The sequence below is a fragment of the Coniosporium apollinis genome (assembly GCF_000281105.1).
Source record: "Coniosporium apollinis CBS 100218 chromosome Unknown supercont1.52, whole genome shotgun sequence".
In the NCBI taxonomy this organism is placed as follows: domain Eukaryota; kingdom Fungi; phylum Ascomycota; class Dothideomycetes; genus Coniosporium; species Coniosporium apollinis.
Window position 1 is genome coordinate 139467 of NW_006913314.1, and position 27604 is coordinate 167070.

General features: G+C 44.8%; 6 protein-coding genes across 6 annotated transcripts; 3 read left to right on the plus strand and 3 right to left on the minus strand.

Annotated features, from left to right (window-relative positions):
- Positions 1 to 262: 262 nt before the first annotated feature.
- Positions 263 to 2729, minus strand: W97_08381 (uncharacterized protein; the record flags this gene model as incomplete). The annotated part of the gene is made up of 4 exons (XM_007786195.1): positions 263 to 1519; positions 1571 to 1839; positions 1891 to 2491; positions 2559 to 2729. The coding sequence occupies 4 exons, from the start codon at positions 2727 to 2729 to the stop codon at positions 263 to 265; spliced, it is 2298 nt and encodes a 765-aa protein (XP_007784385.1).
- Positions 2730 to 4718: 1989 nt separating this feature from the next.
- W97_08382 (potassium/sodium efflux P-type ATPase, fungal-type) lies at positions 4719 to 8093 on the plus strand (the record flags this gene model as incomplete). Its single annotated transcript, XM_007786196.1, has 3 exons — positions 4719 to 5248; positions 5305 to 7237; positions 7293 to 8093. The coding sequence occupies 3 exons, from the start codon at positions 4719 to 4721 to the stop codon at positions 8091 to 8093; spliced, it is 3264 nt and encodes a 1087-aa protein (XP_007784386.1).
- A 530-nt stretch (positions 8094 to 8623) lies between these two features.
- W97_08383 (uncharacterized protein) lies at positions 8624 to 9376 on the minus strand (the record flags this gene model as incomplete). Its single annotated transcript, XM_007786197.1, has 1 exon — positions 8624 to 9376. One exon carries the CDS (start codon positions 9374 to 9376, stop codon positions 8624 to 8626), a length of 753 nt encoding a protein of 250 aa, XP_007784387.1.
- Positions 9377 to 10356: 980 nt separating this feature from the next.
- Positions 10357 to 11709, plus strand: W97_08384 (mannose-1-phosphate guanyltransferase; the record flags this gene model as incomplete). Its single annotated transcript, XM_007786198.1, has 5 exons — positions 10357 to 10363; positions 10419 to 10462; positions 10550 to 10696; positions 10767 to 11643; positions 11690 to 11709. The coding sequence occupies 5 exons, from the start codon at positions 10357 to 10359 to the stop codon at positions 11707 to 11709; spliced, it is 1095 nt and encodes a 364-aa protein (XP_007784388.1).
- A 1419-nt stretch (positions 11710 to 13128) lies between these two features.
- Positions 13129 to 15473, minus strand: W97_08385 (uncharacterized protein; the record flags this gene model as incomplete). Its single annotated transcript, XM_007786199.1, has 2 exons — positions 13129 to 14696; positions 14969 to 15473. The coding sequence occupies 2 exons, from the start codon at positions 15471 to 15473 to the stop codon at positions 13129 to 13131; spliced, it is 2073 nt and encodes a 690-aa protein (XP_007784389.1).
- A 9003-nt stretch (positions 15474 to 24476) lies between these two features.
- Positions 24477 to 25700, plus strand: W97_08386 (uncharacterized protein; the record flags this gene model as incomplete). The annotated part of the gene is made up of 1 exon (XM_007786200.1): positions 24477 to 25700. One exon carries the CDS (start codon positions 24477 to 24479, stop codon positions 25698 to 25700), a length of 1224 nt encoding a protein of 407 aa, XP_007784390.1.
- Positions 25701 to 27604: the final 1904 nt, after the last annotated feature.

Here is a 27604-nt window from a genome sequence, read left to right on the forward strand (position 1 = left end):
CTGGTTCACATGCGAGGAAACACCGGGAGATCCTATATGCCTCACCCGTGCTGACCGCGCGGTAAGGGGCTATCCACAGCATCATATCATTTTGGGGGCGCATGCTGTTTGTAGAAAGGGAACAGAGACAGCCTTGTTGGATGTCGATTGTTTTTGCACCAACCAACATGCTTCTGGAGTCACGCTAGAAATCTGACAGCGGCCTCCGCGAGAACGCCCAGCGCCTCGCTTGACACACTAAACTACCATAACAGCCCGTAGCTCATAGTTCTTTCTTAAACTCATACTCATTTGCAGGCGTCGTGGTCCCACTCCGCCCACTCCCCTCATCCCCAACCTCCCACCCATCCTTACCCTGGCTTCTCCTCCTCTGTCCCCTCTCCCTCATCGCCCCGCGAATCTTCTGACTCACCTCATCAGCGTTGACTTGCGAGTCCAACGAGCTGAACCCCTGAATGTGAAACGCTCCCGAGTTGGTGCGGCTCCTACTGCGGTGGTGCGTCGGCGTCGTCGGCCGGGTTGCAAAAAGGCCGATCCCCCCGAGATTCTTGAAACTCTCGTTACGTGGTAGATGGCCCGTGGCAGATGATCCACCGCCGATACTCGCTGCTTTCTCATTCTTCTGTGGGATACCAGGCGATTGGGGTGGTGTGTCGACACCGAAGGGATCACTGTCGGTCCGAGGAAAGGCGCCACGACCGCGCCGGGGTGAGGTCTGCAAACCTGGTTCATCCTCACGGAAGGGGTCCGAGACGATACGCGCATTGTCGAAGTCAGGGAACATCTCCGGGCCTAAGGTGTTGATAACCTCTGTGACTTTTGCGGCAAGGTCCGCCCGAGTAGCCCGTAGCCTCACCAGCGTGTTGCCGGAAGAAGGGTTCAGCGATAAGACAAGTGGCCGCAGCGACTTGAAGATGTCCATGCCAGTTTCTCCAAAACGAAGAGCAGCGTAGGTAATGCTGGGAAAGAACATGTAGCCGAAGAGCACGACTGCCCAGAGAGGAACGTAGTCAGGCATGTAGCCCTGCACACGGTTGTAGTAAGTCCACCAGGTGAGTAGGACAGTGTAGAAGGTGTAGAGCATTGGTGCCAATGCCATTGAAACAAGGATCTTCCAAGTGGCCACGACATCACGTGCCTGAATCTTGACTGTGCTTGCTGCGAGTGCTTCCCTCGACTTCTTGATGGAGATCGTTTTTCCAGCGACGAAGACGGGCGCAAAGAGGACCAATCCAGGAAGCACGCCGGCTGAGAGTAGGATCAGCTTGCCGACGCGGTAGATGAGCGTGAACACGACTTTGAAAACGGAAAATCTGGCATATTCTACTTGATGGTCCCGTACGTTGAGCATCATGAGCTGTTTGTTGTAGGCTAGAACCGACTTCTTGAGATCAATGATACGCGGATCGTCTTTGTAGCGCGTATACCCTTTGACCAGACGCCGGTTGAGCTCGACTATCATCGGCAGAGGCAGCTTCTTGCCTTTTGGATTGTAGAGCCGGCGAACAGCTTGTATCAGCTACGGGAAAGTGTCAGCGGGACCACTCATTCAGGGAATTGCAGTCATTACCATCAAGGTGTCGTAGTCCGGGCTGGTCACAGTGACCGACACCAGCGCATTGTACACTGTTTCTAGTAGCTGAGCCACAGCTTCTCTTCGCTCGCCTCTTTTGTACAGCTCGACCAGTTCTGGCTCAATCTCAACCGGCGTCCCAAATTCAATAACAGCCCGTGAGCGGAACTTGTGTGCGTGAAAGTAGTTCATCCCGCAAGGAACGATCTTCAAGCCGCAGTCCGGGTTGGCGGCTAGCGCGCCTAGGGCCATAATAGCAACACCAGCTACGCAGCGTTAGCCATCTGAAGGAGTCGATGCAAAGACAGACAGCCTACCCTTCAGCGGTAGGAGCTCAGTTCTGTCATGACTACCGCCTTCAGGAAATATGCCGACGCAGCCGCCCCTATTCAATCTCTCAAACACTGCGTCATATACAGCTGTCTGGTCGACCTTTGGAGCGACTTTGAAGTTTGTGCCCTCAAATCCCTCCGCTGGCCCTTTCGAGCCTCCATTTAAGAATTCTCCAGTCTTCTCATCGACGTCCTCCCTTCCCGTAAGCTGCTTCACAGCCACACCGCCCTTAAATGGCTTTTTCAGGCGTATCTCCTCTTTCCCATGAATTTCCAGTATCTCCGCGTTGGCAGCTGTACTATTGACGCTTGGTAGAACGATCAAGCCGCCCGCCTGGAAATCTTTTGCCTCGAAATCTGTGCCCACGCCGCGAAGGAGCAGAGGATCGTTGACTGGGTCAGGGAGGTACACTTTGCCAGGCGCCGGTTTTGTCAAGTCCAACGCACGCCCAACCGACACAGCACCGACGCTGCGAGCGAACCAGCCAATAAACTTCCTCTTCATGGACTTCTCGGCGATCAGGAAAGAGATGCGACGGTGGCCTTCTGTGCGGACTACTCGCATGAGGATCAGAGGGTCGACGAACTGCCAGACGTCATACATGTTAGCTTGGGTTTGAATGTCGCGAAACGTGTAGTGGTATTTGCGGTACCTGGTTGGCATGAGGCGCCGCAACAAATATAACCGGCCCTTTTCTCGGAATCTTCCATGAGCTCCGTGGATGTACTTCGCGGAAGAACAGGTCAACGAGGACTGAGAATGTCCACAAAAGAATGTCGTAGACGAAGTTGTTCATTGGTGTCAGAGGTTTCGGCTTCGCCATGTTGAAGGATTGGGCAAGCACAGCTTGGTGCTGCGGGTAAAGCGGTATGTAAAGATGGCGGCTTGCTCGCTATTGACAGGTGGTATGTGAATATGAAGACTAGAGGCCTAATTCTGTTGGAGGTTTGGAGAAGGGCTCCCTGTGCTGACTCCGCGTTAGGCGGTTGCGGGACACAGCAGGTGAAGGCGAAACTGACCTATGCGTGCACCCCGAATCTTGCATGAGGCCTTGCGGAGGACTACTGCGCTCAAGAGCTGTTTAGTCGCGTGGAAGATATGGATGAGGCTGTTGCATGATGGGAAATCCGCTGACGCCGCCGACGTGAACGGCAGCTGTTTTGCCCCGGCCTATCGAGGGGTAGGAAGCAAAGAGCCAGCCGTAAGCTGTTACTGCCAAACGTCAGGGGTTAAGACTTTGTTGATATGCACAATAGCTCAACGGTACCAGTGGGGAAGTGAGATCCGCTTGCGCGGGGTTTTTGGTGGAGCTCTCCACGGGGCTTGGCGACACGCCAGTCGTGACACGTGTAAACTTCTTTCAGACGACATCCACCAAGGTTCGTTGCTTTGAATGCTAACAGCAAACGCTCTCTTCCTCGTTGGTGTTTCCGGGAGCCCGTTGAGTATCGCGAGCGACACCTACGCTACAGCCAGCTCCCCGCCTTACCCATCCTGGTCCGGTATTGACAACAGTTCGGAAGCTGTAGGAAGGGTCTTGTAGTTGTCAAAGACATGCCTACGTGCAAGAGGAAGAGGCGATGTCCGGTGGTAGAATACGAGGGCACCACGCCGTCTGGAAGTTGGTCGTGGCGTGAGCGCATGTGTGTCAATAGGTTTGGGGAAGTTTATCAGAGGATATAGTTAGGTGGAAGCCTCAGGCCCGAACGGCAGCCGGCAGTGTGGGAATACCTTACGGACGACCCTACAGATGACTGGCATCGAGTTGTAAGGAAAGTAAATTTCACAAGGCACACGAGTGTCTGCTTGCATCTGCACCCTCTCCTGGACGATATCCATCTTCACGCGGACCCATGCTCAGCCACCTGGTGGATATGCATTAGCAGTCACACATATTCTGGTTTTGCCGAGAAGAGGTCCGCTACAGTTTCCGCTCGTCTTTCTTTAGACACGTACAAACGGGCCAGGGAAATAGTCATAGCTGTCAGAGAAAGAGGCAGGAATCGAATGTTCCCGTGGTAGATCAAATCTCATCCTGCTTTCACATGTGATCGCAGACAAGCAGTCCTGAAGAAGCCACTGAGAACTGGCGATTATTTCCGGACAGTTGCTTCTTCGGATTCAGACCAGTCGATATCCGTCGCCACTCCCTCTTCTACATCTTAGAGTGTCCGTCAGCGTGTGCATCCGCCGAGCAAGCCAAGTACTTGACCATCTTGAAAATCACGGGGATCTTTCTGTACATCATCTTCGTTACAATAGAGCTGTAGTATGTAGGGTACCGGCGAGCCTCTCATCTGCAACGCCGATGCGTTCATAACCAGTCCCCACGCCTTCCCTGTTTACGCTTGACGTCTTCTCATGTGCTGAAGGCAAGAGCAAGCTGCATGAGATGCGTCTAATCGCCATTCACACGCGGCCTGCCAACCCTTGCCAAGGCACCGCCCCGCTTCGGACTTTGCTCCTGCATTTTGGCAGCGCCGGCAGCAAACGCGACAGGTTGAGTTCGCCTTTCACAACTGCTCGGCGCGGCGAGACAGCCACACGTGAACCTTCAGTGTTCCTTCCAAGGTTCCGTCAGGCATTTTCGATGACAGCCGCTCAGCACGCCACCAATAGGACGCCTTCGCTTACGGTTCCCCCAAAAGTATATTTGGCCCAAAGGCCCCGCACTGGTTTTGTGTTTTCACCACCAGCGTTCGCGCTACTAAACACTTATCGATACCTGCCCCTCGCTCTTTCGCCTTCCAACACCACAGCCACCAGCAGTCTTCTGCTCGCCTCCGTCTTTCAAGAGTACCTTCCCTATTGAATGGGTGAAGAGCATCATACTACCGGCCAAGACTCTAGCAGTCAGCAGCCTGACGTCGAGGAGAGTCCCGAGCCTCCTATATGTGGTTTCAACGAGCAGCATACCCACCAAGATCCATACACCACCAAAAGATCCGCCAAGCCGGAATCTGCGTTCTCCTTCGCTGAAGGGAACAGTTCGCCTGCGAACCTCGCCTCTGTCACCTCTGCAGTGACAGAAAACCAGCCGCAATCATGGGCTGAAGACTACAAATACGCTCACACCTTTACCGGGGCTGATATCGCCAGGACCCTGGACGTCGACCTCCGCCATGGTCTGACGAGCACCGAAGCAGCGGAGCGCCTTCGGCGCGATGGCCCCAACAAGGTTGAGGGCGCCGCTGGGCTGTCCATGTGGAAGATTTTCTTGAGACAGATCTCGAACAGCTTGACGCTCGTTCTTGTCATTGTCATGGGTATTTCTTTCGGCATCAACGACTACATCGAGGGGGGTGTAGTCACCGCCGTCATCCTTTTGAACGTCGTCGTAGGGTAAGCGTATACTGCCGTTTCGTCACAGAGATTATTAACCAACAACCCAAAAACAGATTCGTGCAAGACTACAAGGCCGAGAAGACGATTATGTCGCTCTATGCACTCTCAGCGCCCGAATGCAAGGTCACTCGAGACGGGCAAACCGCCACGATTAAAGCTGAGAACCTTGTCGTCGGCGACATCGTCCAGGTCCACGTCGGTGACGTGGTGCCAGCCGACCTGAGGCTTTTCGATGGCATGAACGCTGCAACTGACGAAGCTCTACTTACCGGCGAATCTTTGCCCGTTTCGAAGACGCCCCATGAGACATTTGCCACACGTGACATCCCTATTGGCGACCGTACCAACATGGCCTATTCCGCATCGACCATGTCGCAGGGAAGAGCCACCGGCATCGTCGTATCTACCGGCATGAACACGGAAGTAGGCAAGATTGCCGCGCTCCTCCGTCGTCAGGGTACCCGCGAACAGAGCTCCAGCATGGTCACCCGACTCTGGACGAGATTTACGGACAGTGTCAAGACCATCCTTGGCTTGGTGGGCACTCCACTCACCGTCAAGCTAAGCAAGTTCGCTCTGTTGCTCTTTGCGCTGGCCATCCTGCTTGCCATCATCGTCTTTTCCTCCAATTTATGGGACATTAGCGACGAGGTACTCATCTACGGCATCTGTGTCGCCGTGGCTGTTATTCCGGAATCGCTTATCGCCGTCCTTACCATCACCGTTGCTGTAGGTACCAAGGCGATGGCAAAGGGAAACGTCATTGTTAGAAAGCTGCAAGCACTGGAAGCCGTCGGTGGCGTCACCAACATCTGTTCGGACAAGACAGGAACCCTGACCCAGGGCAAGATGATTGCTCGCAAGGCCTGGATCCCGGGTGCTGGAATGGTATCGATCCATGACACGACGAACCCGTTTGACCCCACTAGTGGGTTCGTCAAGATCAACGATCAGGATGTCGCCCCTGAGACGATGGAGAAACAAAATCCACTGAAGAAGTTTCTGGATGCCATCGCTCTATGCAACTTGTCTCAGGTGACCAATGATGACAACAAGAGTCAGTCAGATACAATCACCTTTGAGAATCGGCCGGACAACTGGAAGGCTGTGGGGGAGCCCACAGAAATTGCCCTCCAGGTTCTCGCCATGCGGTTCGATTCCGGAAAGCCTGCCTTGCTCGAAGATGGCAGCAAGAAGCTTCTTACGGAGTATCCTTTCGACTCAATTTGCAAGCGAATGACCGTCGTCTACCGCGACGAGGCCGCCAGGGTCACCGAGGCTTTCATGAAGGGTGCCACGGAGGTTATCATCCCAATTCTGTCTAGTCCAGACCAGGAGAAGGAAGAAATCCGCTCCATGGCCGAGAGCATGGCAGGAGAAGGTCTCCGCGTCCTGTGCATTGCAACCAAGGCGATTACTGACGACGACTCTGCCTCGCTTACCCAGCGTACTGCGGCCGAATCGAATCTTGATTTCATCGGGCTCGTAGGCTTGTATGATCCGCCTCGCTTGGAAACGGCGGACGCGGTCAAGGAGTGTCAGATGGCTGGCATCACCGTGCACATGCTCACAGGCGATCACATCCGGACCGCTACAGCTATCGCACACGAGGTCGGTATTCTCAAGGCTGCAGGACCGAACGGCTCACATGGAACTGCGATCATGGCCGCTGCGGACTTTGACAAGCTCTCCGACGGGGAGATCGACCGCATTGAGACCCTTCCACTAGTCCTTGCTCGTTGTTCACCGACTACGAAGGTGCGAATGGTGGAGGCCATGCACCGAAGGAAAGCCTTCTGCGTCATGACTGGTGATGGTGTCAATGATTCTCCGGCACTTAAACGTGCTGATGTCGGTATCGCCATGGGTCTTAACGGGAGTGACGTCGCGAAAGAGGCAGCGGACATGGTTCTGACCGACGACAATTTCGCCTCGATTGTGAAAGCCGTCGAGGAAGGACGGCGCCTGTTCGACAACATCCAAAAGGTAAGCAATAGCCGACACTAGCCAAAAGCGTACTTGTACTGACAATCCCTCGCAGTTCCTCATGCATCTGCTCATCTCAAATATCTCGCAAGTGATCCTTCTTCTCATCGGCCTCGCCTTCAAAGACAACGGCGGCGACTCCACATTCCCGCTCTCGCCCCTCGAGATCCTCTGGGTAAACCTCATCACCTCCTCCTTCCTAGCCCTCGGGCTGGGTCTCGAGGAGGGCCAGCCAGACATCATGCTCCGGCCACCGCACGACCTCCGCATCGGCGTCTTCACCTGGGAGCTCATCACCGACAAGATGATCTACGGCTTCTTCATGGGCTCTTTGTGTCTGGTCGCCTTCGTGTCCGTGGCCTATGGTGCGGGCGGCGGTGATCTCGGCGACGGCTGCAACGAGGCCTACAACGCCACCTGCGACACAGTATTCCGGGCGCGCGCGACGACGTACTCGACGCTGACGTTCTTGCTGCTGGTTACTGCGTGGGAGGTCAAGCACTTCTCAAGATCGCTGTTCAATTTCGACCCGGCACGCAACAGCGGCCCATTTTCGGTCTTTCCGACAATATGGCGCAACCGGTTCCTCTTCTGGGCTGTGGTCGCCGGGTTCACGATATGCTTCCCCGTCGTGTATCTGCCGGTCGTCAACCGTGAGGTCTTCAAGCATCAGGGCATTGGCTGGGAGTGGGGCGTCGTGCTTGGCTGTTTGGTCGTGTATGTGGCGCTCGTTGAGTCGTGGAAAGCTGTTAAGCGCCGCTTCGGCATCTGGAGTGGGAGGAATAGATTGCTTACCGTCGAGGATGCGGAGATGAGGGCGGGTTTAGAGTTGACGAGCTCGAAGGAGCAGAAGTAGAGGAGTTCGAGATGTGGTAAATTGTACAGGACAGCGGTTTAAGGCGATGTACGGAAGTTTGGACGTTCGTTTACTAAATTGTGGACTCAATCAAGTTTGCTAGTCGCTCCTTAGCCGTCAGTATCAATACACGTTCTTTACAAATCATGGCGGAAGCGGTTGGAATAAGCCGTTCAATCCAAAGAAACCGTTGTCGGCCGGGCCGGACCCTTGATGAACTGGGTTGCAAATTCGAAAATATGCAAATCTGCCTCTTGCAAAAATCACTGTACGACTATGTCCCCACGCAACGCGGCGGCCCTGGTCGTATCCTAATAGATATTGCAACAACGGCCAGACTTGAGACATGGTTTCACAAAAAGCTGGATCCTGCACAGCCAACACGGTTGCGCAGACCACCCAAACAGCTCTTCGCGCAATCTTGTGCGCAACACTCCTCAATGCCGCCTATCAGGATCACCTCTTCATGCCAATGGCCACCACACCCGTCTCGCCTACGTCCACCCCACGTCGTCCGTGCCCACCCACCACTATCCCCCAAACCCAAACTCCCGCTCAAACACCCACCGCCCCCTCTCATACCTCCAAAGCGCCATCCCCGTTGCCCGTCCCTCCGCCCCCTTAAAACCCCCTTTAACCTCCTCATACGATCCAGCCGCCTCCTCCTCGCTCCCGACCTTGTTCTGCACCGTCCAGTGCGGCTTCCACCCACCGCCGTCCTGCTCGCTCAGGAACTCGGCCCACGCGTCGCGCAGCTCCCTATGGACCCGCTTCGCCTGCTCAGCGCCGGTCCCAACGTTGACGCCGACGCCGCGACGCATGCGGAAGGGGGAGCCGGTAGCGATGACGAAGGGGGCGGTGGAAGCAGAGAGGGCTTCGAGGGTGGAGGTGAGGGTCTTGAAGCGAGAATGTGGGAGGGCATGGAAGAGGGTGAGGTGCGCGGGGGTGCGGTTGAGATGGGCCGGGAAGTGTTGGCGGCGGAGAGCGTTGATGGGGTCGTGGATGGAGGGGGTGGTTGTCAGGGTGAGAACGTAGACTGCTTTTTCGGGAGACGAGGTGCGCGGAGTGTGGAAGGTTTGGGTGGGAGGTGGTGTTGTTCGTCGCGGGTGCGGCGGCGCGCGGGGGGCACGTTCTGTAGGTCGACCTGCTGTGGGTGGAGTGGTGCTGGCGGGCGGGTGAGGTGCTGGAGCGTTGCCTGGAGGATGATGCGTGTGATTCTGTTGCGAAGTGGACGGTCTGCCACTGAGGGCGCTCGCGTAGGACAACGGCCTGCTGTTGGACATAATGGCAGGTGCTCTAGCTCTCAATACCTGAAAGCAGTGCCGCATTCCTTCAACTGCTTCTGCCGTTTGTCGAAAAACAGATACTCATGAAACGAGGCACGAACAAGAAAACAGATATGAAAGACGTCATCAGACGTTTATCTAACGGTCCACTTACCCTCTTTCGATCTCTGACCCACAGGCTGCTAATAGATTGTTGATCGTTCGCTGCTCAGCTGCCCGTACGAATTCTGTCAAGGGCTGTAAGGCGTCCGGGGAACCAAAGTATCTTTGGTGTAACCTGTCAATGGCCTAAGGAGCTTTGCATGCCCCAGTCCTAGCGCATCCATCCATCACCGGCTTCTGGATGCCACAGGGAAGGGAGACCCGATGCGAACACCGAAGCGACGGGTAAACGGCGTCGTGTGACTCTGCGTGCAATTTCGTGGCTCCGACCCACGTGAAGCCTTTTCTGGAGGCCCTCACGATATTCCGAGTCAGGCGGGTAAGCTCCCGCATCCCCCCAGAGCGTGTGGTACAGGTCACCTGCTACATCCTCAAGACGGTGAGAGGCTGGGCGAGAATTGTTCGCGGGGACGTCCAGCATCTTAAGGTTTCGTCCAGAACACGATTCGACGTTTCAGCGGCGACAAGACTTTTTTAGAAACAGATCAGCCCGCAAGAGGCAAAGATGGTGGATCGGCGGCGGCGGTTTGCGGCTGCAAGGGCACGAAGGGCTGGGCTGGGCTGGGGGGTTCCCGAGAAAGGAGACGTGGACCCTGGTTTTCTCGTGCACACAAAAAGTACATGTATCACGCAAGCTGCCCTGCCTTCAAGTCCCTTGGACCACACCCTCGCCATCCACCACGCATTTCGAACAAAGCCCTTGAACTCCTTGTCCCACCGCGCACCAGCCGTCTGCACTCGCTTGCGCCTGCGTAGCTGAATTCAATTGCAGTCCACCACCACTTTCGAGCTCCGTACAGCAGCAATCACGCATCATGAAGGGTAATTGTCCCCGGCTTGCGCTGATACAGTGTAGCACTAACACTGAACTTTGCAGCACTCATTCTAGTCGGAGGGTTCGGTACTCGCCTGCGACCTCTCGTATGCCTCCCACCGCCTTGCCAGAGCTGAATGCGCCCCCCTCAATACCACGACGTGATACAAGCCCCGGCACTAACGCCTCGACAGACGCTCACTCTCCCAAAGCCGCTGGTCGAGTTTGCGAACAAGCCCATGATCCTCCATCAAGTCCAGGCACTCGCTGCAGCGGGTGTAACAGACATTGTGCTCGCCGTCAATTACCGGCCGGAGATAATGACTGAGGCGCTGAAGAAGGTGAGGATTTTTAACGGACTCAGCCCAGGTCCTCTGCATACCGCAAGACTAACTGCTGTCCGTTCCACAGTACGAGGAAGAATACAACGTGCGCATCGAATTCTCCGTCGAAACCGAGCCCCTCGGCACCGCCGGCCCGCTCAAGCTCGCCGAGAAAATCCTAGGCAAGGACGACACCCCCTTCTTCGTCCTCAACTCCGATGTCATTTGCGACTACCCCTTCAAGCAACTCGCCGAGTTTCACAGGCAGCACGGTGACGAGGGTACCATCGTGGTGACCAAAGTCGAGGAGCCCTCGAAATACGGCGTCGTGGTCCACAAGCCCAGCCATCCGTCACGAATCGACCGCTTCGTGGAGAAGCCAATCGAGTTCGTTGGCAACAGGATCAATGCGGGTATCTACATCCTCAACCCGAGCGTGCTGAACCGGATAGAGCTGCGGCCCACATCGATCGAGCAAGAGACTTTCCCCGCCATCTGCAACGACGGTCAGCTCCACTCGTTCGACTTGGACGGCTTCTGGATGGATGTCGGGCAGCCCAAGGACTTCCTCTCCGGAACCTGCCTTTACCTTTCCTCGCTCACGAAGAAGGGCTCTAAGCTCCTCACACCAACCTCCCAGCCCTTCGTGCATGGCGGGAACGTGCTCATCGACCCGTCGGCGAAGATTGGCAAGAACTGCCGCATAGGTCCGAATGTTACTATTGGGCCGAATGTAGTTGTGGGTGACGGTGTGAGGCTGCAAAGATGTGTGCTGCTACACAACAGCAGGGTCAAGGATCACGCGTGGATCAAGAGCACGATTGTGGGCTGGAATAGCACGGTGGGAAAATGGGCGCGCTTGGAGAATGTTACCGTGCTGGGAGACGATGTGAGCATTGGGGATGAGGTTTACGTCAATGGTGGCTCTGTGCTGCCGCATAAGAGCATCAAGCAGAACGTCGATGGTGAGTCTCAATGCTGCTTCGGTAAGCGTGTACTGACCCTTTCCAGTCCCATCGATCATCATGTAGAGCCGCTTCGGCAAGCTGCATGTCCGCACGGTTGCCTGAGCGATTTTCGGGATACTGTGCGGCTCTTCATCGGCCAGTTCCATCTCAAAAGGCTTCTGCTGCAAGACCCTAGGTAATACAGTACTCTCTTCGGCTCTGTTCTCGTGGTGTAGCATTTGCATGGTTCGGAGGCGCGAAAGGTGTTCTGCAATCCTTATTTCTTCTCTCAGGCTGTCTGCAAAAGCCGAAGATGCGGAGGTGAAACAGCGCACAAGTCGGCGGCTTGTGCAGGTGAGTAGTTGCCTGCCGCGGTGTGTTTTTAGTGCAGTTTCGATTTGAGTCACAAAAGCAAAACTTGCGAACGCTTTTCGTGCTTTCATCAGTCAATCGCTGTGAATTACGTGTCTTTATACTAGTCTCCGCTTCGGGTCTGCGCTCCGCTAACGTCGCGGCTCTTCAGCGGCGTGGGCGCTCCTTCGGGACGCCACAAGCCACTAATGCTGCGCATTTCTCACTGTCACAGTTAGCTTAACGCGCACTTCACCTCTTCTCCGATGCGTCCACTTCGTGGCAATCGTCTCGGACGTGTGCAGCCCTCATATCGAGGCCAAACCTCGTCGTTGCCTACCTCTGCCCGCATGCGGTCCGTGTTCTTGGCCCGGCGGAATTCGCGGGGAGCCTCTCGCGAAGCTTGCCCTACGCTGATCTCCTCCTTTTTATCTCCACCTCACACAAAACGTGCCTGGATTCGGGATATCATCGGACGCCTTTTCACCAGCTTCTTTAGCCTTCCCCATTCATCGCACTTTCCTAATGGCTGGAAAATGCTCTATTGTCAGCTCTCTGCTCACGATGCCGCAGTTGTGCTTCCCGGATTATCAACTGCATTCTTTCCTCTGCTTTGACGCTGCATGGCGGCGTCCGGCACTTGATGCTCTTTAATATGGGTTAGCAGTGCTTGGCCGAGGGCGGAATTGGTGCTGTCACGATGCAGAGGCGCTGGATAGTGAAATTCGATTGATTGGATGGTTTATGTCCTACGGCGGTTTCACTCCTATGACTGAGTGAATTCTGAGACGGACTAAAGACTAGATAGAAAGTTCCGGATAGGAATTCAAGCTAGGATCTCTCAGTCAGGATCGATTTACATCTGGGGCGGGTTGCCCAGCACTCCCAGAAACTGGGAGTCCCAGAGTCACAGGAAGGTTATCCTAGCCAGAGTTACAGTATACTGTAATTGAAAGGAAGAGAGAAGCAGTCGAAATGAGATGCGAACATAGTAACGCATTAAGTTAACATGTGGAGGGTGGGGCCATAAGCGGGGTAAGAATTGCCGGATTCTCCAAGTAGAAACAGGGCCCCTGCCATCTTTGTTACCCTTGTGGAAATAGTATCGTTGAAGTTTATGTTATATCTCGGATCTCGCACTTTGCAGTCTCGTTAGCATATCCGGATCCACGAATGCAATCCGACTCTCCACTCCTCCCTCATCAACGTCTCTGCATTCCTCTCCCCAATCCCGCCGACCCAACTTGGAATGAAGGCTTCCCCAATGAGGATATGATTACTCTCTTCTTTGGACTTTCGTAGCACATACGGAAATGAGGCTCCCTTGAAAACCGCAATGGGATCCCCGATTTGGGCCTCAGCGGGAATTAGAGCCAACAATCCTCTCTTCGTAATACAAAGACGACGCCCAACGCCGTATGATTGAAATCCGGCATGAACTCTATGATTCGGATGAGGACTAGCGGATGAGTGTGATGAGGGAAGTAAGTAGGAGCGTGTGAGCTTGGGGTTGAGGCCAATGTGATAGTATGGACTCTTCAGGGGATCGCTCAAAAACGAGTCGGGGCCCTTGTCTTTCTGTGCGTGAGGAAGACCGTAGTGGCTTTGAAGGTCCTGCGCTTCGTCGACCAGGACCGTTAGAAAGCGAATCCAGTTCCTCGTTTTCTCTTGCTCCTCGCATTTGACGTAGTTGCTGATATCCTGTTTCCATAATTGCTTCCGCAATGATGCATCTTTGGCGAACTTTCTCCAGGAAGAGTATACGAACTCCATGTCTTCCGCATCGGCTTTGTTCCTGATAAAAGATTTGCAGATGGATTCGACAGCATCCACAAGACAACCCTGCAGCACTAGAACCTCAGCTTCGACCTGGACACTGGGCAACTCCGCCTCGGTAAGCCGAGGGATGAATCTTTGTCCCTGCACATTCGCCGTCTGGAAGGGTATTGCTTTCCATTTATCCAGTAGGAACGGTATCCAGGAAGGCAAGCCATGTTTCTTCTCAGGGTTCTGGCAAGCGCCTAAGATTTCAAGCCCGTATTCCAGGCCGATAACGGCCTGTGCCGCACCTAGAAGTACCTGATTCAACTCTTGGCGGTAATTTGGAACGATGGGGTAGATCTCGGGATCCGCCATGCCTAACACAGAGAATACCGTGTCGCGAGCATCTGTTGCTTTGCAAGATCTTGTTATGCGCAAGAGCTGTGCAAGGCCGACCCAGAGAAGCCCGTTTCCCGTGAGTCGCCTCAGTTCGACTAACGTTCTGGGGTGGAAGTCCCATGGTAAGGACACTGTGGACTTGTCATCTGAATTGGAAACAGTGCTGGCATAACCCAACGATGAGATATGCCTCAACATAAAGAGTGCCGGTCCCAAGGCATTCATATCAAAGCTCTTGCCCCCGCACCACAGCTTCACGAGCACATGAAGTGCAATCTCCTGTCTGATCCACACACGCTCCCACCAAGGTCGTTTGAAGAGGGCCCTCAGTGCGTTCCAATGGCGCATGACTTCCTCTTCAGTAAATGATGGATACCGTATTGTCCTTTCACCAGGCGCATGCTTAGGAGGCGCACCTAGGGTATTCAAGAGATCGATCGCCACGGAGCTATCATCCGCCTCTTCGCCCAGCCAAACATGGACCGACGAGGCGCGTTTGTAGATGCGACGCATGAGACAAACTTGATCACCTCGTTCGTCAATGTCGGATTGGTTGATGCCTTTACGTGTGAGCGTCAGGGGGGCTTGATTGTGCGTGGATCAGATCGCGACATCGACTTACATATTTGATCGATCCAGCAGTAGCATTCGTTGCCCCATAGTCTCCCATTTATTTCGAGCGCAGCATTATCCTTCTATGCGAAACGTAACTGCCTCAACGCGGCTTCCAGGCTCTTGGTTATTGGGAACTTGCATCCATCTAGTAAGACAGACCCGTCAAACACTAGTGGCCCCCAAGTGTATGACAACGCTGTATAGCCGTACATTAGACCTTTGATAGTATCATCGTCCAGACCAACAACGACGAGATCTGCAATCAGCGGATCTAAGAGCTCTTCTGCTCGATGGAGCCTCAGAATCCGGATGTGCGATTTAGTAGTGTCGAGAGGAGTGTACGTATACTGGCGATCAGTATCCTGTTCGATGGTGGGTTCTTGGCCCGGTTGCTGCATTTCGTGATTGTTTGTTGTATCCAGAACAGTGAGATTCTCCTGGTTTTCCGAAGTCGAGCCATCAAGCTTGGTTCGCTGCCTTCCATCTTCGTCGTCCACCGCCGACAAGCGCAAACGGTCCAGTATCTTATTCAGAGCGCCTTCGATGCGATCCATCCGCGTCTCAAGTCTTTCAAAATGACTTCGGATGGATTCTGTTGTCACATAGCTGGTTTCGGGCGTCGAAGAGCCGCGGTTCGTTGTCGGGACGGCATTTGGGAAGGGCCTAGAGAACTCCTTCAGGTCGTCCGTGTTGTAATTCATTTCACTTTCCACCGATGACATTGCTGGGATGTGGAGGATTGGGGGTTCTTAGTCACCCACAAAGTTGAAGGTGGCGTAGGGCGTTAATGCTGCGTTAGACGAGTCTGCGACATAGACATAGCAGTAGGTTGCGCTGCATCGCGAAGTTGCACGCTAGCTGTCGCGTAGACTGAGCGCGGTTCAGAGGCTAGGCGCTCGGGTTGGCTCAGTAACAGCGCCACGCAACTGCGAAGACCGATGACGTCTTTGTGGCTAGTGCTGCACCAAAGGCAGACTCTAATAACACTAAGCTAAAAACAGTTGCCGCTTCTATAGCGCCTTGATTGTGCCTAATCTAGTACTTGTAGGTTAGTTCGAGTCTATAGCTTAGCTTATCTATATATAAGTTCAAAGTAGAAGGTTAGTTAGTAGATCTAGACTAAAAGTTACTATAATCTTAATACTAACACTTATACTCTATTTAAGGTCGCTTAATCTTTAAAAAATCTAAATAAAGATTACTTTAGCCTCTAATTCTAACTTTTATTATTATTTCTATATACTATAACTCTAGGATCTAACTATAGTCTTAATAGTAATATATAAGATATTTATTATAATATAGAAAGGCTTAATATAGAAACGTAATTAGTTAAATTAATATATAAGATATTATATAAGATTTAGAAGATATAGTAAGCTTAATAGAAAGAAAACTCTTTATATAGAGCATGTAACTCTAAAGTAATAAAGATCTAAACACTAAGAAATATTAAATTTAAACTAAATAGTAGCTTTTCTTTAAGTACTAAGTTTCTATAAAGTAACTAAGTCTAGATTGTATTTAGATTTAGTATTAGTATTATTATCTAGTTCTATAGAAGATATAGAATAGCTATAAGTCTTAAGCTCTATCTAATATATAGCTAGATTTTTATAGATAGTATATAAAGAATTAATTAACTTCTACTAGAGCTATTAGTATATAGTATAAAGAGTTCTAGAAGTCTTTATTAGAGTTAATCTAGTCTACTAGCACTTTAAAGCGCCTATAGTAGTTATATAAATTAAGAATCTAGTTCACTCTCTATATATTATCTACTAATGTATCTAAATAGAAAAAGAAAGATAGTAGAGCCGATCTAAATAGTAGATTATTAGTAGAGAATTAGATAAGAGAAGTATAGAATATAGAATAGTAGTACTAGAACTAGAGAATCTCTAGCTAGTATAGTAGTGCAGTAGGTTTATTACATGGAAGTTAGTATAAATAGAGTGTAAGAAGCCTTAAGATTCTTTATATAGTTAACTACTAGTTATATTATAAGTATTAAGTAGTATTACACTTATTCTGTATACTGCACTATCTTATATAATCTATTACTATAGTTCTATTGCTATCTTAATAGTTCTATCTCGATATCTTACCTAGTAAATAATAAAGAAGCTAAAGGAAAGTAGTAGTACTACTATAAGATACACCTTAAAGGCCCTAGTTGTAGCTTTAAAACCTATTACTCTATTGCAACTAGGCCTAAATATCCTAGTATAAGTAGAAATACCTATTACCTATAAGTAGAAAAGTCTAGGCGATGTATTATTATAAATAAGTTAGTTTAAGGAGTTTAGCATTCTAGAAAGTAGAGATTACTAGGTATAAAAAGATAAGCTACTACTATATTATAGAAACTATTATTACTAATTAGGTTACTTGCATCTAGATTATTCTGTGGTTATTAGTATACTTTACCTCGTATATTTAATAGATATATAGGCCTTTATATTTAAATTATTAGTTATAATAACCCTAAACCTTATAGTTTAAGAACCCTAGTATCTATAACCGACGCATTAAATCTAAGTATTAAGTAGATTATTATAGTCTAATTACTATAAGTATACTACTAGGTATATTTTAACTTAGTAAATATTAATATATACCTTCTTACTAACTTTAGATAGTGTATAATATTATAAGATTAGGTAATAGTAATATTCTTTCTTAAATCTCTAATTCGAGTGTATAGAACCAGATTATAGGTTACTATAATAATAGAAGTAATAATTATTATAATCTAAATAGTAAGAATAGTATAAGCTAGCCTTCTAGGCAACTTATTATAGAATAAGAGTTATATCTAGAACCTCTTTATAAAAGAGTATACTTATAACTAACTAATCCTAGAATTTGTAAAGAACGTAATAAACTAGATTTAGATAGAAGCTAACTAGCTATAATCTAATATCTATATTATAATAGAGAAGCTGCAAATCACAATTAAAGTATTCTTACTAATTATTATAAATATTAATATTACCACGCTCTAAAGTATTAATAAATAGAATAAGTCGACTAATAAAATTCTAGTAAGACTAGTAATTTATACTACTAACGCTTAACCTTTAATAACTAATTAAACCGCTAGAGATATACCTATACCTAAACTATCTGATCTTAGATATATCTACTAGGACCTTCTAGAAGTATATAATAGTAAAGAGAGAGAGAAGTAGATAGCTTTCGCCTTAACACTAAACTAGTACTAACTTTTATAAGCAGCTAGTCTATAATAGGTTTCTCTTTAACTAGAGTACCTTAATAAAGAATATTTATCTAGAGCTAGTCCCTATTAAGAAACTCTACAGTCTACTTACTAATAGAGGGAACTTTCTAGAAAGTAAGGCTAAGATTATAGTTAACTAAATAGAAATATAGTTTCCTAGTATCTTTATAAAGAAAGGATAGGTCTATAGATTAGTCTAGAACGTAGTAGATCTATATATAAGGAAGAAGAAAGGCAATAATAGAGAGTATCTCTAATAGTATAGTAATTATATTATCTTAAGGTAGTAATAAATATTATAATAGAAGAATATAGAGTAACTACTACTCTACTAGCTTACTATTAGGAATAGACTTAAGCTCTCTTAACTAAATTTTGAAGAGAATAGTCTAGAATACTTTCTAGGTATTTATAGACTAAATAATCTACTCTTTCTCGGGAACTTAAATAACTAGTATAGGCTAATCCTACTAAAGGGCGTTAAAGTCTCTATATTTTAAAAAGATATAACTCTAAAGAAATAATACTAAGTAGTCTATAATATTATTTATAATATTAGTTTAGATATACCTATTCTACTAGTAGTAATCTCTGACTCGGATCTAGATACTAATACTTAGAAATAGCTAAAGGAGGAGAAAGCTATAAAGACTAGAGCCTAGAGCTCTAGTAAGGCGAGTACTACCTTTCTAATAACCTTAGATCTTATAAGAAAGATAGATACTATCTTTCTAATAACTTTAGACTCTATAAGGAAGATATAAATTAATATAATAGAGCTAGATAGCCTAATTAAGAGGAAGATAAGGTAGTTAAGTAGTATAACTTCTACTACTCTAGTACCTATAAGTAATTCTACTATCCGGTCTAAGAGAATAGCGGAGGAAATTAGATAAATATTTAATAAGTAGTATAGTAATAAGTTTAATAGAGAGACTATAACTATTAGCTAGCTCTAGAAGAAGCTAATAGAAGTACTATAAGAGAAGAGAAATCGTATTATAAGATATAATATAGCTCTAAAGGTATTAAAGTATTACTATAACTACTAAGTAATAACTCTCTATAAAATATTTAATGTATTAAATTACATTATTATCTTAGAAGAGAACTTTAGTACTATTATTTGCAACTTTACGCTATATAGTATAAAGATTCTCTAAAAGAATTTCCCACTTATAAATATTCTTAATAAGTGGATAACTAAGTACCTATAGTAATAAAGTAAGGAGCTAGAAGAGTTTCTTTAAAATATTAATCTAACTCTTATAAATGCGCTAGCTCTCTATTAAGCTAAATTATAAGAGAATATCTCTAACTTATAAAAGAAACTCTTTAATAAAAAGAAATAAGTTTTCACTCTTTTATCTCTAGTAATCGAGAGGCTCGATGTAATAAAGTATAAGGTTATTAAGCTTATACTACTACTATTCCCTCTAGGTAGTATACCTCTTCTACTAGTTAAAAAGACCTAAGCTAAATACTACGCCCTCCCTATTTTAATAGTAGCTACCTTCTAAATACCCTAAGGCTTTAATAAGTTAGTAGGCGGATAAGCTAACCTATAAGTAACTACGCTAGTAGCTAGTAGTAGAAGAGAGGCTAATACCTCTATAAGCTTACCTATTACGTCTAGTAAACGCGAAGCTTCGCTAGTAAATCTTACTAGCTCTAAAATTATTAAGAAAACTAAAATAGTAAGTATCTTACTATCTCTCTTTATCTTAATAGCACGCTTTCTACTAGTTACTCTAATAGCTAGTTTCTTACGCGAATAAAGCTATATAATTCTAGACTTAGCGCTTTATAATAATAGGTTTCTAATTAATTATAATAGTAATAACTATTATAATACTACTTCTAGTTCTCCTACTACCTAATTAGATAATATAAATCCCTTATATAAACTCTTTCTATTAGGCCTAATTATAAACTATATAAGTGTCTACCCTATCTTCTTATCTATATAATATATTATACTAATAGATTAGCATGTACTATCTATCATACGAAACTGAAACCTTATTATAAGATAATATATTCTCTTCTTTCTCTTCTAATAATATAGAGCTATCTAATAATAGTACTCTCTTCTTCTTTTCTATTTTTCTTAGTAGTAGCTTATTTTCTTTACTTATTCTTTTTACTACTTTTATTACTTATTTACTCTTCGCAATAGTGCTTCTTATATAAATAGACTAGATAGTATAGTCTTACTAACTAAGTAGAGAAGTAATTAAAAGAGGTAGTACTTACTTTTTACTTTATAATCTTTAAAAATAAAGACCTATACTTATTTTGTAGTAGCTCTTATTACGAGTCTAGGCTATAGTAAGATAGCCTAGATAGTAAGAGCTAACTAAATAATAAGTATATAGTCGGTCGCGTTAAGATAACGCGACTAATAGATAATTAATTATATATTTATAACTATTTGGAAATATCCCGATTCAAGCGTGATACTAGACTCTAGAATAATTACAGTTCTCTTATAATCTTACTACTATTCTGAAGAGAAGTAGCTTTAGACTATTTAAGAAGCTAATTAGAATCTAACTATATTATTAGCTATCTATTATAATTACTAAAGGGTATATTAGAAGTATTACTACACTATTTAATATATATAACAATAAGAGCTCTAATACTAATATAGATATTATATTTATATAGTAGAGTTACCGCTATCTATTTTAGCATATAATAATATATAGACTTAATAGAGCTTTTCTAGCTAAGTTTTAGCTAGTATTATTTTAAAGGTATAATTCTATAATAGTAAAATAATATCGATTTCTATAATATTAAAGTAAAAGAAGTATATCTATCTAGAAGTTATAGCTATTAGTTCTATTACTAGATAGCTCTAGTTAATATTAAGCGACAAGCGCTACTATATTATTAGAAGATAGTAAGAATAATAAGAAGTTTCTAAAGCGCGGAATCTTACTTAGAATATAATTTCTAGAATATTCTATTTGAAAAGCAATTAACTAGCTTTATATTAAGTAGATCTATCTAAATTTACTACTATTATAAAAGGCTAGAGCTACTATATTAGCTATTATATAGAGTATCTAATTGCATAGAATCTTTAGTAGTAATAAGTGTAGAAAAAGCTATAAGAATTATATCTTATTTTGTATCTATTTAATAGTATCTTACTTAGAGACGATTAAGAGAATCTTATATGAGATAAGAGAGCTAATAATATAGAGAGATAAGAGCTAGATACTAGCAATTAAATTATTTATAACTTAGTATACTAAGTTATAATATATTAACTATATAAGTATAACCTTTAGATATATCTAGATATTAAAAGATATTTAAAAATATAAAAATAAACTAGTCTCTTACGCTATAAAAAGCAATTATATAATATATATTAATACTTTATCTAATATTACTAGATGAAAAGTAGATTCTAAGTCTTAAAATTAGCTAATATCTAGGTTTTAGTCTAGTAATAGCTAGAGATGCAACTAATATATATATATTTACAAAAGTAAAAGAATAATATAATATTACTATTAGGATAAATACAGATAGTTATAGGTATACGGCTACTAGTAGATATATATAACTACCTAGATATTCTTAAGAAAATAAAAAGTAATACTTCGAAGTATTAAATTATTAATTAGAACTAATAACTTAGTATAATTATATTTTTACTAGAGAAATAGAAGTAGTTAGACTTAGAAGAAGCTAGATAAAAGGTAAAAGTTAATAAAAAGTATCTTTCTATTAATAATATACTATAAATACGGAAGATCTAGTAGGTTAGAATATTTACTAGAAGGAATCTTTATATAATAGCTATACTAAGTAAGATACTAAGAAATAATAAAGCTAGCTTATAGCTTATTTAAGACTCTATTAAGACTCTATTAGTTGTATTTTCAAGTAATATAGAAGTGGTATATTTATTTAGTATAATAATAAAAATAATAGAAATTTCATTCTTAGCTAGCTAAATAGTATATAGTAAGAGAAATTCAATCTAGAGCTATTCTATATATATTGTATAAATTAATATATAGAAAGTATATTAGCTATAGGGTTAGCTACTTTTATTATTACTTTTAGCTTCTACATGCAAATAATAAGTATAGGTACTTATTTTCTGTATGTGAATAAGAGCTATTATAAGAGCAATAAAGTATTATTTAACTTAGAAATAAGAATAAAGCTACTTTTAATATCTATATTCTTAGACTTAGTGTCTTATTCTAAATATACAAAAATAGAGCTTATTCCACGTCTACTATAGTATATTTTACTATTATACTATAAATAGATACTAGAAAAAGCTATTTTCAACTATCTACTAATTATATTTAGATTCTAGCTACTTTACTATACTATATCTAGCTATTATTATTTTAATATATACTACTAGTAGATAAATAATAGTATGTTACTAATATTTATAGAACTTTTCTATAGGTTTATTATTAGTAGCCTATTAATAGCTAGCTTACTTCCTTTTACTTTATTAATAATCTTCTAGTATATGCTCTAAATATAGATAAAAGTGTTAGTAGTAAGCTTTACATCTAATAGTTTATAGATAGATAGACTTTTATCTACTAGAGCTAGTATTTATACTTATTTTAACTTAGAATCTTTATAGTATAGCTTTATAATACTATAGAGAAGATACTATATAAAAACTATATATTCTTACTAGATCTATTTATAATTCGTAATATTAATCTAAGAAAGCTAGTTAATAATATAATTAATAGTATTATAAGTTGCTTCTTTATTACTAATCTATATAATAAGCTATAGAAAGATCGAAGAAGAATACTTAATAGATAAAGAATATTATTTAAGTAGATTATACTACTTAAACTAGAGTCTAATAGTTTTAAGCTAGAGAATAAAAGATAGTAGAGACAGTAAAGCTAGTTTAAGAAGTTTAAGAAGCTTATATTTTTCTTAATCTATATTCTTAGCAATTCTTCTAGAAGAGAAGAAGAGACTCGTATTATTTAATATAATAATACTACTTAGAATATACGTAGTATCTTTCTTTTAGATAAGTAACAATTATATTAGCTTACTATAAATTCTAAGCTATAATAGAATAGTATAAGTTTATACTATAGTTTCTATCTAGCTGGGTTAGGTAGCTCTTAGTAGCTTACTTAGCTAACATTCCGTATCTTACTACGCTTATTAATTAAGATAGTATTTCCAGCTAGCTAAGAAGCTTTCTATAGACGGATAGAAAGGATATTTAGAATATACTAAGAGCGATAAAAATCCTAAATTAAAAGACATCTATTCATATAGGCTTTCGTATCACGTTCTAAGACTATTATCATATTACTAAAGCCATTATCCGTCAGCATATGCGCGGGTTAATGGAGGATATAGATAATAACTAAGAAGACATCCAAGACCTGGCGGCTGCACACACCTTAAGGACTACCGACCAGGTATATGGAATCGACGCGTCGATGCTCCGAAGCCTAAGTGCTAGAACGATCAATGCGTTTTGCGCAGTCACCGATCGATGGCATCAATTCTTGGAGGTCAACAGTCGTTAGCAGTGGCCAGAGAAGAGCAGAGCTCGCAGCGTTTCGCAGACAGCTTGCCTACCTGAGCCAAAATGACAGAGAATAGAATACGTAGCTCATCCTCTGCCGGACTCCAAAGCTCCTGGCCATCTACTTCTCCCAGAAACACTCCATACATTCGGGTCCATCGGTCGGGCAACTGAGTCAATTGAAGGAGGATATCTCGTCGGACTTGACCAAAGGTCTCGGTCCAGCCCGTTCGCTCGATCCATGGACGTATCAGCGAAATATCTTAACCATTTTCGCTGAGCACTGGCACGGGAAGACGCTTGTTGCTGAGCCGTCGTCGCTCTTCTTCATGCACACCGGAGAGGTGGGATAAGGCAGCCGCAGCAGCTGCTAATTGCGACCGAGGCAGAACGTCCTGGGCGAGCTGTGGTACGCGCTTTCGTCCACGCTTCTGTATGGACGAGAATCGCCTGCTTATCACAGCTGACAAAAGAGCAACTCCAGCATCATCTGCGTGACTTCTGATAATCCACCAATGGCGAAGATGAGGGCCACCAGTGGCCCAACACTGCAGAGAAACGTGCTCATAGTCACTGCCGACTTCCGCTTCTCGCCACGATATACCGTGCTGAGAAGACAAATGTCGCCGAAATAGCTGTTCGCTAGAAGTCCGATCTTTGCAGTGTCTGCATGCAAAGCCTGGAGATGTGGGCAGGGAGGGATCCTTCGCGTGCTCGCGAAGCGCGTTGACTTGATGGGGATCGATTTCGGTAATCAAGTGGTGGGATTAATCACGTGGTAGGGCGGACTTCTACCAATAGGGGCGGCCCGTTCGCTTCCCGCTTCCTTTTTCTCGCGCACATCACATCGAACAGAATTGAACTTATCACTTTTTTGCCAGATTTGCCTTTGTCCGTTAAAATCCTTGTCTTCCTTCAATGGATCATCGTTCTATTCCAGGAACATCGCCTGTCCCTTACCCTCTGGCACCAATACCTGTCCAGGACGAGCCGCTGCCTGCGTCATTGACGTCTCCAACTCCGCCGAGCCCAAACTCAAAATCAATCTTTGCATTCTGGCACTCTGGAATTTCTAAGCTTCCACCGTACCTCCAGTGGAACGTTCTTGCTTGGTACCGCCGCTACGCACCCCTTGGTTGGACGATCTACGTCCTCGACACGATACCCGAATCCCCGCTTAATGTGTCTCGTTTCATCGACATAGACTCACCAGCCGTCGTGCCTACTGCTGTGACCAATGGCTCTCTCGATGGCGCGTATGCCGCACAGCATACTTCAGACTTGGTACGATACCCCCTGCTGCTCAGGTATGGTGGTATCTATCTCGATGTTGGCATTTTGCAATTTGGCGATCTAGACCGCCTGTGGGACGAAGTTATTGCAAATCCCTCATCGCCGCACGATTTTGCCGGATTTACTATGGGCGACCCGCCCGACATTTCTATTGTAAATTTTGCGCTCATGGCTCGTCCAAATAACCCACTGGTACTGCGTGCGCATAAGATCTTGCTCAAGCTATGGCAGGACAAGACGAACACAACCGGAATGCATGCGCATCCGCTCGTGCACCATGTCCCGCTGCTCAGAGTTCCACGTGAGGTCATGGTACAAGACGAAGGCAAAGGGAAGATGGTGATTGACGACGCGGCGATGACCGACTACGCCATTCAGATCCAAGCGATGGGCGCGGCGCAGCGATGGCTGGATATCGAGGACGGTTGGGACGGACGCAGGTACGTGCGCGAAAAGTGCTGGCTGCTGAGCATGATTGACATGGCATATGTCGCTGAGCAGAGGACGGGGTGGGACGGGCAGCGCCTGTTTCGGCTAATGTCGCTGGACATGCCCCCTTTAGGTGCGGAGGAGGATAAGGACCAGAGACTTGCGAGAGAAATAGTAGAGGAGAGCGTGGCTAGAAGTTGGTGCTTGAAACTTGGGCATGGATTCTCAGCGAAGCTCTTTGGTGGAGATACTCTAGGGATGCTGTGGAGGAAGCATGAGGGAAGTGACTGTAGAATTGGAACGTATGCAAGCTGGATGCGGTGGGCTGGAGTGAATTGCAGGCAAGACCAACTTCCAAAACCGATGGAGATTCCGGCTTATGAGCCTACCGCGGTTGGAAGACTTTCAGACCAAGTGTAAAGACAGCTTTTGGAAGACACTCTACATTGCTTGGAAGAGTTAATTTGTACGGGTAGCACGCAACGCCAACCATTTAATAATTCAACAAGTATCAACTAAATATTTCTAAGTTAAAAAGCAGCCCCTATCAATTAATATACTTCCTATAGAGATATCGATTCTACTCTTCTATTATTTCCTTATAGCAATATACCTCTATGAAATATACTATACTTTATAGTTCTTCTAACTAACTCTTCTATATCTATTTAGTTTAAACCTTTATTCTACTTTCTTTACCTCTCTATTAGTAAATACTTCTATCCCTATACCTACTCTGAAATAATATAATCTCCCTACTTCTAGTTTAATATACCTTCCTGTATCTCTATATCTATCTATAGAAGCCTTTATTATAATATAGAAAGATTTAATATAGGAATTTATTTAATTAAATTAATATGTAAGATATTATATAAGGTTTAGAAGGTATAGTAAGCTTAATAAAAGGAAAGCCCTTTATATAAAGTACATAACTCTAGAATAATAGAAGATCTAAATACTAAAAAATATTAAGTTTAAACTATAATAGTAGCTCTCTTTTAAGTGCTTAGTTTCTATAAGATATTTAAGTCTAGATTATATTTAGAATTAGTATCAATATTATCTTCTAATTCTATAGAAGATACGAAGTGGCTATAAGTCTTAAACTTAGCCGGCTAACCGTGTCGACGGAATAGTAAGCTCTTACTATAGAACCGATTTTCTATCCTCGATTTTCCAAGTGCTTAGAAAAACTAGGCTGCTTAGAAAAAAGCTTAAAAAATAGCAAATTCGTTGGAAAATAGAGTATCTAAAGAGTATTTTAGATAGTATACTAGTACTAGATAGTAACTAAGCTAAAATAATAAGTAAATCTAATTTACTAAAAATTTTGCATGCTACTATAAATTTCTAATAATACTAGAAAATAGGATGAGGGTCGCGGATAAGAGTCGCCCTAATTTCTAGGGTTAGAGTTCGCCTCAGGAAAATCACAACCCTAAGCCTCATCCTATTTTCCAACCTCTCGCTCTCATCCTATTTTTAATACAATATTACATTCACTTTAGATTTAGTTATCTTTTAATTTATACTAATCTATATTAACGCATCCACTTTCGACAGCCGCACGATAAGTATAAGGTTATAAAAGTTATAGTAATAGAGTTGGGCTATAGGAGGCTCGGGCGTAATATAATGCACTATAGCGCTTAGACCACGTGAGTCCCTTATTATAGTTAAGAGGATACTACTATATAGTCGCCGCCTTCTAAAGCGCAAGGTAATTCTATATATTAGAACTAGGTAATACGAAATGAGCGTAATAGGGTAATAAGATAGAATCGAGTTAATAGGCATAGGGTTATATTATAGAAGCCTTTAATAGATAACCCTTAACACTAGTCTAGCGACTCTTAACTATCTAGTATAGGATTTACACCGCTACTACTATCTAGGAGGTACTCTAGTAGACGAGATAATTGCGACCTAGGCACTTTCTATAACTTCTCCTTATTAACCACCTCTAGGACTAGCCGATCCGGTGGAGCCTAGCGCCTAGCTAAAGTATCTACCACCGTCCTTATAATCTACGCGCTAAATACTATAGCGCGATTATTATGCGCCTTAATTAGATCTAACTAGACCTTAAATCGACCTATAGGCATCTATTTAATTAAGAAGTAGAATACCTTAGAGCTTAGAATTAGCGCGAAGATATCACTTTATACCTTATATAGACCTTCCACTAGCGCCGGCCTCTCTCTAAGCGCTTATTAAAATTCGTTAGGGTTAGGGTTAGGGTTAGGGTTAGGGTTAGGGTTAGGGTTAGGGTTAGGGTTAGGGTTAGGGTTAGGGTTAGGGTTAGGGTTAGGGTTAGGGTT